This window comes from Embiotoca jacksoni, unplaced genomic scaffold (assembly GCF_022577435.1).
Source record: "Embiotoca jacksoni isolate LCO1_2020_lvr unplaced genomic scaffold, fEmbJac1.0.p SCAF_10, whole genome shotgun sequence".
Classification (NCBI taxonomy): domain Eukaryota; kingdom Metazoa; phylum Chordata; class Actinopteri; family Embiotocidae; genus Embiotoca; species Embiotoca jacksoni.
Window position 1 is genome coordinate 295879 of NW_027185230.1, and position 16356 is coordinate 312234.

General features: G+C 37.6%; 1 protein-coding gene across 9 annotated transcripts in view; it reads right to left on the reverse strand.

The window, feature by feature from the left end:
* Positions 1–251: 251 nt before the first annotated feature.
* Positions 252–16356, reverse strand: part of tcf4 (transcription factor 4) — a 238810-nt gene continuing 222705 nt past the window's right edge. For 4 of the 9 annotated variants that reach the window (XM_069160760.1, XM_069160750.1, XM_069160795.1 and 1 more), the window contains 4 exons: positions 15672–15831; positions 12590–12819; positions 10830–10977; positions 252–8632 (listed from right to left, as the gene is read on the reverse strand). In XM_069160760.1, the coding sequence (XP_069016861.1) occupies positions 8584–8632; positions 10830–10977; positions 12590–12819; positions 15672–15831 (587 nt within the window). In that variant the 3' untranslated portion in view covers positions 252–8583. Of the gene's footprint in view, positions 8633–10795; positions 10978–12589; positions 12820–15671; positions 15832–16356 lie in introns of all 9 variants that reach the window. The other 5 variants (XM_069160767.1, XM_069160824.1, XM_069160776.1 and 2 more) reach the window with 3 other exon arrangements.

Consider the following 16356-nt stretch of genomic DNA (forward strand, 5'->3'; position numbering starts at 1 on the left):
GGACATGCTTAAAGGGCACTCTGAAGGTTTAAGTTCACCTTTGGACAGAAAGAAAACAAGTGTATTTTACAAAGAGCTTAATTTGCTTTATTTTGTTGATCTGAACAGTACTGAGGACATTGGACCCTATTCTCGTGTCACTACTTGCGCCTCTCATGTACCTTTGCCCAGGTGGATGACAATAGGGCCCATTGTGTCATTTCCATCCATGCTGTGGAGAGAAAAAAGAAAGAGACGTTGAAAGTGCTGCATCATAGAAATGTCACATTTATTGCTACAGAACGGTCATACACATGAACCTAATTGAATCACTACGAGAACCAACAGCCGACTGTTGGGCTGGTACAAAGAATAAAACCCTCACCTCAAAAATGAAAAAGAAACTGTTCTTCAATATCGCCACTGATATGGAATAAAAACATTTAATGATAACAGTAACAGAAATTGCAAACATGAAGACCATAATAAAGTAATTAAAAGCAAAACATTAAACAAAACCTAGAAGTGTAGAAAAGAACACACAAACCAAAAAGTGCAATGAAATAAAGACTTCAGACGCTCACCCACTTACTTGAAAGAAATGTGTAACTGATGGTTTTTTTTCATTGATTTTTACTTTTTTACAGATATTTTTCATCATCGTCTGTTGCCAGCTTGGATGAGATGTCCCACACTGTGGCCTCAGGAAACCTCTCAGGATTGTCATCAGTAACACACGGTTCCAACTTGACATCTTTAAAAATAGTCAAACAAAAAGATTTTATTTTTTTATCATTATCTTACGCTAATTGCTAACATTTACATTTCATTTGTTTTTTTGCTTTTAGAGGATTGTCCCTACAAAAAATATGCTGTTATATTTGTATTCATTGTTAATCTAGTTCAAATTTTGCTTCTATTTCAGTCTGTAAGTCTACTCCATCAAAAAATATAACAGAAAGTGTAACAAAAAGCGCAGGTCTGACAACTTTGTTTTTTTTCTTGTCCGCCTCTTCGCTGAATCTCATCACAAGGAACAACAAGAAAGAAAGGCCACAGTTCATTTATAGTCTTTACATAAGGATTATGATAGTGAAAAACAAGGACATGATTGACTGAAGTAGATGAGTATGAACTTCTCAAGTTATTCTTTCTGCTTGTTTGTACTGTCATTGGAAACTACCCAGTATGCTGTGTGTCATGTTGATTTTTATGACCATTTTCTGGTGAACAGCTCCCTGATAATTGTATATGTGCTCTAAAATCAAGAATTTTTTCAAGTGTTTTAGGTCCTCCAAATACTCACATCTTGGTTCCAGACCTCCCAATTGGCAGCCAAATCTAAAAAAAAAAATTTGGTTAAGGGATAGAAAAAAGCCTGCTGTTGTTCTCACTGACATCTGTTTCATCTGGTTTGAGATACAATTGAACAATCAGAGTTTAAGAAACTTGATTAAGAATGTGGATGTTTCTAAGCATGGATGGGATGGATCCAGCTTTTAAGGTTGTTGTAAATGGTCATTTCAACTCTTCAACTAAAAGAATGTTGGGGATTCAAAAAAAAGGTGAAGGTATTCATATCTAAATCGGAAAAAAAAAACTGGGCCAAATCCAGGGGTTCTATTGAAAAACAATTGTTGCTTATAATTCATGACCATTAGTTTTGGGAAATAGTGCATGATTCGATGGCAAATGAATAATTGAAGGTAACTAACTCAGTCCAAAACTAAGTCCAAAATAATTCCAAACACCTTTGAAGCCTTGTTGTTCTTGCTAGGGAATGCTGATAGTAAAACAAGTGTGGACCAATTTAAATATTATTGTTATAAATTTAGAGTTTTCATACAGTATCTGTCCACAATGAGCTCATCACTTAAATACTCACAGCCTAAATAGTTTTTTTTTTTTCCCCTATACAGTATCTGGTGGTATTTTTATGGCCATGCACATATATCCGCCTCTGACATACAAATATAAATGCAAATAAAAGTGTGTTGTTGTTGTTGTTGCTGAAACTCTGCATCAACTACAGGTTGTATCTTGTTCATGGAGCAGGTGGAACAAAAGAAATGTTAAAATCAGGCAATTTCAGTGGCAGTTTGTGTATTTGTTCGCTAGCAGCTGCTAGGGATAGTGACTGCAAGTACAATGTAGTATCTCAAAGGTTTAAGCGCTGTCCTACCATTGTCAACAAACACCAGCTGGATCTGGGACGAGATTGCTAGCCTCGATCCAAAAGAGAGGTTCGGAATTGTTGAAGGGTTTTTATCATTAATGATGGGCTAAAAGATCCCCATGCCTACCGCTAAAATGTTGAATGTAACAAATATGAATCACAAAGGTGCTCAAAGGTCTCTGGTTTTACAGAAAGACCATAGTTTATCAGCTGCAAGGGCTGCCAGTGACTCAGGCTACACAACACACATCCTGGACTGTAAGCAAATAGATGATAGGTAGTTATTTTGGTACCGTAATCCATAACAAAAAAACAAAAACAGTAGTGCTATTCTAAAAAAATGTTTTTGACCCACTCTAGACCATTTCCCTCTATAACATGTAAAATGATCACACTGTACATTTGAGGGTTTTTAGAATGATCAGTTTTACAACTAAAGTGGGCAATTTATTGTACAGAATAATTATTGTACACCTGGTAACACTATACTGGTTGAAAATTATATCCATCTTCAAATTGAGGATGAGAATGTATGTGAGGAATAATCAGTTGGCACTTCACATCAATGACTTCTTGATGCTAATATTGACTGGTAAAATGGAACACTAATAGCACATCGTGTGATGAGTTGGAACGTCAAATATTACTTATTGAAACAGACTTACTTGATAATAAAATCTCACTGGCCTATTTGAAATTAGAAATAACCTGTGAACAATTTCTTAACTTAAATGTGCTCATTTTACATGCCTTTGTCAGGACAACAAAGCTAGAATAGTTGTGTGGTTTAGCAAAGGCCTCAATAATTATGTTGTTTGTGTTTGAAGACACTGTTAAAACTGTTAAAATATAAATGTCGTCAGAGAACTACTCACCGAGGAAATATTTTCATTTGTGATTTTCTTTCACAGGAGTTTTAGTTTTTTTTCCGCAAAAGAAGTGCCGTATCAATGTACATACTGGTCATTCATATAAAATGTGTTTTTTTTTTTTTTTTTAATTCTTTTGAATGAAAAATAACTAAAATTTAAACATTGTATTCCATAAATGTAACAAATTTCAGATTTGTTGTGCTGCTGATGCTGGCAAGTGCTCATCTCTCGAGTGTACCTGGATGTTCATTATAGTTAGTGGATATAAGAAGATGGAAAAATACTTCCTCTTTCTCATATTGCTGGGAAAACAAAGGACAGGAGTGGCCGTTTTGAATTCAACTCATTATTGCAGTAAAACTGGTACAGAGTAACAGATTACAAAGCTCATGGCACAGTCACTGAAAAAGAGAAATGAGGCATGTATGTACAAGAAGGAGAAAAAAAAAAAAAAAAGAAAAAAAAAAAAAGGTAACATTTTGGCTAATAGAAACACTTGGGGTAACATAAAAATGAAGATACTGTAATTTGGGGGATGACTTGATTATACAACAAAGCAAAAATATGAAATGAAGCATTGCAAAATAAACATTACTTAAGAATACATTTAGCACTTATACTGACATATTCAATCCTAGTGTTTAACCTAGGTCCGAGTCAAAGCAGCTTTTCTTTTTGACAAAAAGTTCAATTTTTTAATGGCAAACACGAAAATCAAATGTCTGAAACTGCCTTGAATATGATCTGATTTCTTTTTGGGGAAACAGCTGATAAGATTGTTTGCTGACGACCTCCTTCTTTATATTAGCAACACTCCCAATTTTTTTTCCCAAAACTTTCATATATTAATCTTGTATTAGGTGCTGAGGGTCTTTCATTCAATCAACATTTACAATCTGTCTTAAAGAAAAACAAATGCACAGTAGTCAGAGCCGGCCCACAGCCACCAGGGGACAAATTGTATTTGTAAACATAATTCAGATTTTGTCATATTTTATATAAATTGTGTTCTACTTCCCTATCACACCAGTTATCACCACACATTTTCAAATATCATAACAAATGTTTATTATCACATAAAATTTGGAATAATAATTTTCTAAAACCAGGTTTGTTTTTGAAAATGCTTCACATGGCGCAAAAAATGGCTCACGTCGGCTCTGACACAAGTGATGCTTGGTGCAAGCAAAGACAACAGTTTGCCTTACCCTTCAGATGGTCGCCAATCAAAACCACAAACAGTACTGAGCACCACTGATCAAAACTAAAAGTTGGCACCTGCTTACAACCGGATAAATACATCCCACTAAAAATGAAAACAAGCTCATCATCAGGATCATTGTCTCACTGGAAAATCTTCACCCCACAGAAATTGGCTGATGGCTATTTACACATCTCTGCAAAAAATACAATTAAAAATGGTAATGTCAAGAGACATGAAGAATTAGACAAATATCATATATCTTTTATGATTTCTGATTCCTCCCTTGAAGCCTTAAAAATGACCCCCACAGATATAAACATAATATTGAAAAATAAAAAAAAAAATGATTTCTGAACTTTTGACCTCACTACATTTTCAATGTGACACATTTCTTCAACACACACTGAATTTTACTTTTTTTTTTTTTATCTTTTAACAAAAAACCAATACAACATATTTCTAAAACACAAAATAACAACAGTCTACATGTAAAAATATAACTTTTACATACACAATTTCAAAATAATGGTTAAGTTTGCCATTTTGTTGCATACAATTTACAAATGTCTGTGTTGTTGCCTTGGATAGATAGCAGTGAATGGAGCTGATAGAACTCCGGTCCCATTTTGTCCTGCGCAGGGTGCCGTACTTGTCAGAGGGTGTTGTCACGGCAACAACAGAAAGTCACAACAAAGTCAGTTGAAAATTTATAACACTGAGGGGCCCCGCCAACTCCTGCCAGTTCAGTCTTTGAGAAAATAACTCGTCCCCAAGCAAAAACTCCTTTGCAACGGTAAATAATAAAAAAACAAAACAGAAAGTGGCACCCTCGTTATATGTTGTATATATGTTTTGTACATCTATATATAGACTGATTTATTCAAATAGATTCTTTTCCAGTTTCCGTGCCTTCCTGTTGATTGGGTAGGATTTTAACCGCGTCAAAATGACCACCGACAGAGAACAATGCTGTCGGACAGCAAATTGTGTTGTTTACTGTTTTTTTTGTGTGTTTTTTTTACATTTTCTGTAATAGACATGTAAACCAGAACAGACAAAAAAGTAATGAGAAAAGATTCTTCTTATAAAAGAGAGCAAGAGAGGGAGAAAGAGAGAGAGGGGAAAAAAAGAAAATTTGTTTTACAACATACGACCACACACTTGGTACTGAAGACTACATTGGCTTACAGACAAGCCGATCAAATATTGATAAAAAGCTGATAAGCTATAATACAAGAAGAGACGCGTTGTTCACCGTGGAAACAGGGTTGGGGCTTGGAACAGGAAAGTGGGGTTGGGGGTTATGGAGGACTCTGAAAGTTGGGGAGGACTGGGACGGGGGCTAGTCTTGCTAAATCAAGCGTCTGTCCCATGGGCTCAAAGCCAGAACACGCCGTCTACTTACACATAAGCATACAGTACATTAAATACAGTTTTGTTTTGTTTTTTTATCCAAAAAATAATTTTTTTTCCTTTTTAGCTTTTTTTAAATTCCCAGGTCTGGTAAAAAACCTGACTGCATAGAACCTAACGACTAAGAACAGGTTTCCCTAAGCTTGCATCCTATTAAAAGACCAGGTAAATGTCCTCCTCTGGCAACTCGAATGATATGAACTCTAAAAAGGCACATTGGTAGAAGTGTGAATGTTCAAATTGCATCTGTGGGACTGCGTCGGTGGGGCAGTAGGCCAGGGAGAGGGGCTAGGGCTCAGGGTTAATAAGGCTAGGGTCCGCAGAGCACTGGGAGTAGGGATTAACCATAGGCCTGGATTGAGAGGGGTTGGAACTGGGGTGAAAGGGGACTTCCAGATTGACATTACAAAACTTCTTCAAGATGTTCCAGCTTGCCTTGAGGGTACCAGAGGGTAGAGTTTGTTGTTTTCTTCCTGACCTATTTGCTCTACACATATTTATTCCTATGGACCACCTGATGGTGGTTATGACTCTTGTCACTACCAATCATGCCTTGTCCTGATCCTGTTACTTTCCAGTTCTGTACTACTTGCCAAGCCAATGTTGACGATTAAAAAACAGCTACCCAAGAAACCTGGTAGTACAGGTCACACTCTAATCCTGAATATGTCATTGGTTACGTGTCTCAGTTGGACCTCCTTTAGGTTAAACAGCTGATTTGTTTTTAACTGATTGAAATATACATACTTTTAATAAATGTTATGAATTGACATTCAAAATGTTGCCTGTCATCACTGCAACACCCTCAGGCAAGGGACTGCAATGCCAGTGAAACAGCTAAATGAGACACTGCTAATAGTCCCAGCAGCAGACACCTCAACAAAGACATATGGGTTATTTCCAGAAAGCAAGTGTCAATCGGAAAGCCACCCCCTCCCCCGCAATGATGTCACAGGCAGGGGAGAAATGTGAAGTTGGGGTTGGAGGTTTAAGGGTTTTAATCAGAGACACAATGAACCAAGAAATAGGGAATCTAATGAATCCACACAGGAATGCTTTGACTACTGCTGCTTGACCCCAGTAGATAATTATACAACCCTCGCCACATGATTGTGTTCCCTTGCTTCAACTGCAGCGTTATCACCACTTAAACACCCTCAGCATGTTTCCCCCCTTCAATCCTAATTTCCCCTCCGTGACACCCCCAACTCTCATTGTTCAGGCCTTCAGGACATCGGGAGCACTTGATTTAAGTAGCGCAATCACAATTCAGGGAATGTACTAAACGTGAAATAGAATACCCTTCAGTCTTCAGTCCAACTCTAATCCACTTGTCAGTAGATATATCTTTTTTGTAATCGATCCATCCTCTCAACCATCGGCCCAGCAATCCTTCGATTTCAGTGACGGCCTGGGCACCAGTGTCAAACTCTGCCTGCTTTTACCCTTGCTGTTGAATTTCCAACAAAGGACTCTGATTTAGGATATTTGCTGGAATTTTTTCTGTTCTACAACAACAATCTCAAATAAAGATGTTTAAAAAAGCCTTTCCCTCTTGCATTGAGAAGTTCACTTTTTAATTACTGCATCATTCTCCCCTCTTGTCTATCTATCGTAATTGCGCCACCTTCAATGCTTAAAACACCCCAGTCCCTCTGGAGTCACTCACCAGTTGATTGATTAATTGATTCAATGATTGATTCTCAAAGTACTTCCTTCTTCCTTGTAGATACACACGAGCCATTTGTGTACAAATGTCCAGGCTTTTTGTGTTTGTGTCCACAATAGAAAGATATCAGTTTGTACAGGTTTGCAATCTGAAGAAAGTCAATGTGGCTCTCAACATGGAGGACTATTAAAATACATTAACGTTTAAGTTCAGTCTGGTTACACTCTGATGATCTAAATGTTTTCACTTTAGGATAGAATGCATTGGAATGAAGAAAACATGTTTCCCCTTTCTTGTTTAGCCCTGCTTCTTTCTAGACATATACGATAGTCAAGCAACTTTTGCAATTCAAGCACCCCTGAAAAGCAGGAGGATTGCAACACATTTTGCTTCCAAATATGTTCTTTATTTCAGTTTATACTTGAAAATGTGTGTAAGGGAACATCTGAGTGTGCAGTCTTTCTGGAATTTTCCTGTTTTGTTTTTAGTTTTGCTTCTCCGTCTGTCTCTATATGACTGGTTTGCATCCAAGAGGAGATCAGGCACAGCTTCATCCACAGTGTGGCGTTAGATTGCCATTCAGTCACAGATGCGCTGAAGCTGCAATTAACAACAGCTGCGCAATGTTGCTTTTTTTTTTTTTTTTTTTCAAAAAAGAATATCTTTTTAAACACTTTGTGATATGTTTTGTTCCACTCTGAAAACCCCTCCTGAACCCCTTCCCTCCTCCCTGCCCACGTCCAGTTGCACTTTTTAAACAAGTTTTTTTTCTTTTTTTTCTTTACTCATATATATATATGTATATATATATATATATATATATGTATATATATATATATATATATACTATTGATATTTATATAGAACCTTTTGTTCTTTGAAACAGGGAGTGCTGATAAAACATGTAGTACAAGAAGAAGAATTTCTTGGATGATGTAATTCCGAAGATTTTTGTCCATTGCTGTCACTTCATGTCAAAAGCTGCCACTTTGTAGCTGCTGTCTTATAACGGCCATATAACATCTCCACAAAGAAGCATCCAGATTACTTCAGCTTGAGATGCAAAGTGACATAAGCGACTAATGTGACTCTGTAGTTCGTGTTCTTGACAAAGAAAGGAGACGATGGCGAAGAGGAGGATCAAAGACGACAGAAGGGAGGAGAAAAAGAGGCTGATCTGATTGGTCCGGCAGAAGTTCCAGAGAAACTGATTAGTCAGGTTGAAGCAACAGCGGGTTTGAACGATTGCCAGGTTGTCATGGAAATGCCATCAAAGGAAGTGGTCACTCATCATCTTGATGAACTCTGGCACCTTGGACCTAGAGTGGACAACATACAAATATTGGAGGGAAGGGTTAGGAGGGAAACCTGCACACACAAACAGTTGCGGAACATGGAAAATAATAAGTGTACTTTAACTCTGAAGCCCAAGTGTTACAGTGTTAATTGTACCTCACAGCAAGAGCAAAGCTAAAAATATAAAGTTTCCAGAGGAAATGTTAAAAATTAAAAGGGTTAATCTTCTCTGAAACTTGAATGTACTCAATTAAACACAATTAAGTCTGACATATATAATAAATAATTAAATCTTTTAAGGAAATTTGGTATTTATTTTGCATTGGAGATTCTGTCTCGATGCTGACACCCAATCACCAAATAACTACAATTCATCCTCAGGTGACAATGAATTTTCTCATCAAATTTTATGACGTTTTGACTGATAGCTCTAGAGATATCTTTCGCTGGACCAGTCTTAACCTGATTGGTGATAAAAAAAAAAAATATCCTCTTCATTGGGAGAGTCCATGACATTAGTTGTCATTGAGCAGCTTCAGAAGGACTCAGATGAAAGCTTACAGATGACAGACAAAATAATGTCACATACTTAAATTTTGGAGGTCAAGAGTTTGATGAAAGCATCAATAATGAGCATTTTCCAGTTCTTGCATTATCTCTGACTATTATGTAATTGAATAAACATAAAGTTTCAGAAATATTGACTGCAATGAATTCTATTTGCACTAAGTTTCCAATAAAGTTATTTTCATAGAAATGAAATCGATGGTTGGTAGGAAAAAAAGGAATTAATATAAACATTGATGTATGACATGGAGATGACAGTCAAGAATATAAAGCGAGGAGGATGTGTATTCTTAGGGACAAAACATGCAAGTGTCTTAACTACACTCACTGGCGCAATATGTAGCATGGATAGTAATACACATTGAATATTTTGGTGCTTTACATCCTCTTCCTTGCGCTTTCTCTCTGTCAATGTAGTTTGTTACCTCACACTGCAGAACTTGAGAAAATAAGCTCATTTACACATAATATCCTACTCCACGATTGAACATGCAAACACAAATAGAATTTGAATAGAAGAACAGAAACAACACATATTTAGACAAACGCACACAGTCACCCATTAAAATCACACTTACTGCCAATCTGTTGTTCAAATGTACCCAGACCAGACAGAAACTAATATTCTTGGCTTCAGTTTTCAGCCAGCCTTAACATCATCAGCTCTGCCAGATTTTAACTGACAGGAACTGAAGGACACGCATCCACAAATTCATTCAAATAATGGGAGAAATTTTACCTGATGGACATTTGATTTCAGAGTTGTCTGTGTAAATTTTAACCTGTCTTTCCAAAATTAACGTGACTATAGAAATGACAATACAACTGGGAGGATAAGATTTTAATTCTGCTGGTTTGGTTGACATCATCAGACAGAATGTAATTTTTTTTTTAAATATTAGCAATATTTAAAATCCCCTTATGTCTGTAAAGAGTCATCCTTCCTCATCTATCCAAACTTTAACATCTAAGCTTCTATACATCAAATATAGCATAGCCTGTAATATATAATGTATCTGTGCTTGTGGAGCCTTTACCAATACAATTCCAAAAAGTCCTACATTTAAAACACTAAACCTATTAACAAAAATCAAGTCTCAGCTTGTCCTTTTTGAAGGTAATACTTTGAAATAAACAGAAATGCATATTTTTTGGAAATATTTAAGTATCCAGGAAATTTGTAGCTAATTAGCCAAATGTTTCCGGCCAGTTCAGTGCACTTCGGACTATATGACCAATGAAACTGTTGTTATATATCAGTTTTGTCATATAAAATCAATGGCATTAAAGTGGTCCAATTGCATCGTCATTTCAAATAGTTAAAAAGTACAGAGACAACACCTGCAGGAGTATCAAACAGCTGGTGGACAACGATTAGCTGCCCGTCCTTTGAAAACAGGAACTTTCATTTCCAATTTATTCATTGAAAGCCAATAACTATGTTTAGTAGTGACTTCAATTTATCTTCATTGGAGGTATGTATGTTTTGTTTGTTTTTGATTTGTAACGAGATCCTTTAAAGGATTGCAGAAGTTTCTGGACTGGTTTCAGAATTAATGATTCTTTGCTCTGAGTTAAAGGTACAACAGCAGATTAGTTTATAAGTGAAATCTTCTGACCATTCAGGGGGGAGGAGATGTTGCTGCGTTTTACATTTGTCCCAAGGGGTTTGACCCGTCACCCATGGCGGCGGCAGCGTGGTGCGCGGCGGCCAGCGAGAGGGGAGTCCCGTCCGACGTCACAGTGACCTTCTCCTCCTCGCGCCGCTTCAGGCAGGCTGCCTTGGGGTTCAGGTTTCGCTCTAGACAGAGGGAGGGAGAGAGGAGAGAGATCATTTATATTTCTGATGTTTCCTTGTTTTTATGTCTCTTTTTCTCAGTGAGGATTTTCTCTCTGCCAGATCAATAAATCTGCAGTGAGACTGAAGTCAAAAAGCCAAAAACCTTGGCCTGTAAGACCACAATCAACAGGTGATGCTGCTGCCCTCTTCTGGAACTCCGTGAACTCTACATATACAGGCCAATCTCATTCAAACTTAATTTCTACCTTAGATTTTGTTTTTGAGATTTAAAGTTGAAATTAAAGAATCATCATTATCTTTCCTCCTACTCTTTAACTGACTTACACCTCACCATCTTTTTCTCTCCCATAGTTTTTTCTTATTGTCTGTTGTCTCCATTCAGTTCCCTCGCTCGCATAGTTTCTCTTCTTTCTTTTGCAGATGTCCCGTCATGGAGCTGCATGTCTCTGCCCTGCGCTTGTTGTCTCCACCAACAGTCCTTCTCTTGTATCTATCTCTATGCTGTCCTTTTCTCTCTCTGCTCTCCTCTCACCCCAACTGGTCGAGGCAGATGGCCGCCCACCCCTGAGCCTGGTTCTGTCTGAGGTTTCTTCCTGTTAAGAGGGAGTTTTTCCTTCCCTCTGTTGGAGGTTTTTCCAATTTGAATTGAATTGAATCCTTATCATACTTTTATTCTGGAGGTACATTATTTTAGACACATTTCAGTTCCACCTGCCTTACCAGAACTCTAGAAACATTTTAGAGACTTTAACAGATTAGAGTGTAAATAATTGCTAAACATAGACCTGAAAAGGGACGTGTTACCTTATTTATGAAGACATCTGGTTGAAAGCTGACTAACCCTTGACAAACTATGCACTGTTTAACACCAGAAATTACACATTTAAATCAGTTTTCTCTATGTACACCAATTTAAAGGATAATGCTGTCATAATTCTATACATTTCTTATTATCAACAGATCTTAGGAAAACAGTGCACTTTTTAGGGACTATTTTCAGCAGTGGATAAATACACATTTGATGTTCTCATGCACATTTGGTGTTCTCATGAGGATTTCCCGCAGGAGGAGGATGCATGTGGCTTTGATAAACTACGTGTGTAAGTGTGTTCATTGTAATGAAGGTTGTCACAGTGCAGCAGTGAGGCTCACTGATGCGTTTTCCAATAGTTTTTTTGGATGACTAAGTAAAAGATAATGAATCTGTTTTTTTCTGACACGGTTTTTAGTAGGATATATTCACTGTTGGCTTTGGTCTTTTCATGGAATTTATTGATTGTAGAATTTTTTTATGACTAATCTTGTCCTTTAAGATAAAGTTTTAAGCTCACTCTCCAGGTTCATAATTTCATATAATGTATGACTATATAACGATGACACATTTGATTTATTGTCTGCATTCATTCCAATTCAACAACATGCAGTGCAGGTAGAGTAGTATGATGATCTGTTCATAGTTTGCTTAGAACTCCCTTTTTCTACAGTTAGTGAACAAGCTATGCGGTCAGTGGTTTCAACAAAATAATCACAAAATGAATGAGGACAAAGGTAAATCAAGCTGGTGCAGTTGCTGTGCTTTATATTGTTGGTTACTAAGTCATTTGAAACTAACCTCGGACTTGTTGCTCTAGACTGAGGATGACAGCCACAGCCTGGTGCAGGATCAGTAACTTGGTCTGAGGTTTGTCGCTCTTCAGGTGCAGCTGCACCATCCTGCCCAGCTCCTTAAATGCCTCGTTGATGTCACGGACACGCAGGCGCTCCCGCGCATTGTTTGCCATCCTCCGCTCCCTCTCTCTCTCCATCTTCTGCTCCGGGGACAGGTCCTCGTCATCATTGTTGCTACAGTGTTGAACAACGAGGATGAGGAGGAGGAAGAGAAGAGGAAGCAGGGGATGAAGACATTAGAGGGGAAGGAAGGGGAGGATTTGAGGATGAAGGCGCAGGTTGTGTTTCTATGGTCCTTCGAATACAAACTTGCTGCAGGTTTGTAGAAGCACACCTTTACAAGTTAAGGTGGCAGACTTGTTGCAGGGTTTGGGAACAGATGTCACGCTGTGCTGCATTTAGAGTATTTGAAGCGATTTTCTGCCATATTTCTTGACAATTATTAGTTCACTTCTACAGTTTTTTGACTGAAAATATAAAGTGAATAACCAAAAAAATCACGTGGTCCAATGAAGCAGTATTTTTAATATGGATGTTTCTTAAAATTACTGAAACGTTGTGTATTAATATGAGTGCAGAATTTACAAGAGGAAATCATTGATTAAAAAAAGTTCACAGAGAGGGTTTCAATCATTGTGATGCAGTGCAGGTGGGAGAAACTTTCTTCTACAGCAGAAAAAAACAGACTGCTCTTCAATGCTGATTAGATCAGTTCTCCCACTGAGCCCCAGATCAGCCGGTCATGTTACTTTTACATCAGTCACAGTAACGTGCAGTATACAGCAACACAATGTCATAACAGAAGTTATATTTCCTGATCCATTCATCTGGTATGAATGCAGACCAGATCCAGACAATTGTTCTGATCACTTAGCATCACAGCTTGAAAATCTTCAACATACAAACTGCTACAATACATATTAAGGTAGTTGTAGAAGCGTTGCAAAGTAACTAGTTACTTGTCATTCAATTACAAAATAAATGTAATTGTAATCAGAGTTACTGGAAAAAATATGTAACTAAATTAAAGTTACTTTGTAGTTTATTTGTAGTATATAATAGGAATTCTGTTGCTTTGCATATTTTTGCTGCAGAGGAATATCTTCTGTTAATGTCTAGACAGGTTCCACTCATTTGGCAGTATGCACTCCATCTCTGAGTGTTATTTTTGATTGGTTCTCTTGTTTGAATTTGCACTGCCTCTCCTCTCACAATAAAAACAATGTACACTGCTCTAACCAACCAAGCCAAGGCGGTTGAGGTCGGCCATGTCGTCAGTCCCGACAAAGAGGTATTCATAGAGTCGTTCAAGAGCGAGTGTCCAAAAACTGAAAAGTACACAGTCCTGTTGATAGTTATATCATCACTCAGCATGGAGTTGACTTGAATGTCGACTTGGTTTCAGGTTAAGGGAGATTTGTTTTCTTTACTGCAGTCAGTTGTGATCCACATATTTGTATTTTGTTTTGGTGGTTGTGTTTTAAAATCAAAACATTACAATATTAATTCAATATATATTTAAAACAGTCATCAGTGTTGAGTACTTTTGGGAGGTTCACACTGCTTTGTTTAAATTGATTATTTTTTTACTAATCAAAAAGTAATCAAATGTAATAAGTTACTTTGATGAACTAAGTGAGATATTTACATTCCTAATTAAATGTTTAACAGGGCGACTAGTAATCTGTAACCCATTGTATTTCAAAGTAATCTTCTGAAACCAAAGACTGTCTACTTTGAGAAGATATTTACAGTGGATATGATGCTGTGACCTCCTCATAAATGTAGACATTTGTTCTTAACTTTGAGAAGTGATGAGGTCTCAGGAGTGCTATGCTAGTGGTGGCTAATGATGCCTTTAACTGCTAGCCTCAAGCACAGATGAGGACTGGGCTACAGAAGTCTCCTGAATCACATGACAGCATTCCCAAACCCTATAACGCAGCATGGGCCACATTTTTCATTTATGTTCCTTGTCATCTCATCAAAACCTTTTGGATCAACATCATCATCATCATCATCATCATCATCATCATCATCATCATCATTATTATCATAATCAACATGACCGCCACCATCATGTACAAATTCTGGGTTTGGGATCCAAATATTTCTGATTTGTTTCATCCTCCTGGTGAAAAGTTACCATGATAAACAACTCGTTTATTGTTAGAGGGGTGAAGGCTGCTTAACTGCATCCAGGACGGGAAAAAACAACATTCAGATTTTTCTATCACTCAAGTGTTTATATCCATTAAAAAAACATGTTAAAACCTTTTCAGTGTATTCTGTTGGTGTTGATTCCCCGGCCCCGAGGTAGTCAGACAGCACTTCTTTGAGAATATTGACTGTGGGCTCTACTCTGTTGTGTGAGAAACAGTTAAAACCAGGCTCAAGGCCGTGGAGAGACTGACGGGACCAAACCAGGAGCTGCATGTCCACCAGGAACCTCCGTTCTTCTCTCTCGACAGCGCTGTCATGGTTTCAAAAACTCACCAGCAGCCGTGTTAAAAAAAGGGGAGATGCCTGGTGGACAGTCAGACTCAATGCAGAAAAAGTCTCTGTACAAACTGATGTATTTAGCTGCTTCTCATCACACTTGGTCACTTCATCAAAGTCCAAAGGCTGGTTCCCAAAACACTTACAGCTCCAAGTCCTTCCTTATGTTATCTCTTTTTAAATGATTTTCTTTACACAGTCCAATACATTTTATTGTTGTTGTTTTGTGTTTGTGGTGGAAAAAGTATTTATGGAATTGAATTGAGACAAGACAAGGTTCTTCACATGATTTTTCATGTAAATACCTATGTTTTTCTCAGTTCTATTCTAGGAAAGTCTTGAGCGACACATGTTAGTTTAGAGGCAAAGTCTTGAACTATTTCTGATTCCTGCAGAGGTTTTGGATTATCAAATTACATGTGGATTTAGGAAGGTCTCTGAGTGCCGAGGTGTTTGGGGAAAACATGTGTCCCAGTGCAGCTGAGGGTTTTGAATGAAGCGAGCGTCTGAGAGGTGGGCGGGGTTACCTAGATCTTGACCTATCAAGAGCTTTAAGATCCTTGCTGTCAGGGTCATCCTTCTTGGGGTCCAGGGACTTTGTGTCTAGGTTCTCGTCCCCCTCGTCCTCTGACTTGATCTCCGAGCTGATGGAGGAGGTGCTCTGGCCCTGAAGGCCTCCAGAGAGAGCTGCAGGAGACAGAAGTAGGGAGAGTGTTTAAGGGTGCAAACAGTTGAAGCTGGCTCATCATATGATCCAGCTGCATTGTCTGAATGAAGATCGTGAGCTATAGCTCAAAACTACAGTAAGTTAGCCAGTCCCTCCAGGATTTAGCAGGGTTTTGTTGTGATTAGTAGGATACCACAAATGCTTGATTTTGTGTCGGATTTTCTCAAAAATGTCAATGTACTTTTATGAGTTTATTGCTTGACTTAGAAAAAAATTCAAAAATTGTGAATACTTTTTTTTCACAACTGCATATAGAGTAATATGTAATCACTTCCTTTAGTAAGAAGTATGTTGCACATCACAGACATATTTTAGTTTGAATCTTTTTTATACATTTTTTGAACTTGCAGAACCACAGAGCTCAAACTTACAAAAGAAATCATAAAGTGACATAGCTTTTCAAATTAAATCTTTGAAATCTGTAATATAGAAAATATAGAAAAAAAAAAGGCTACATCTGATGTTAAAATAAGAGCTTTAATGCT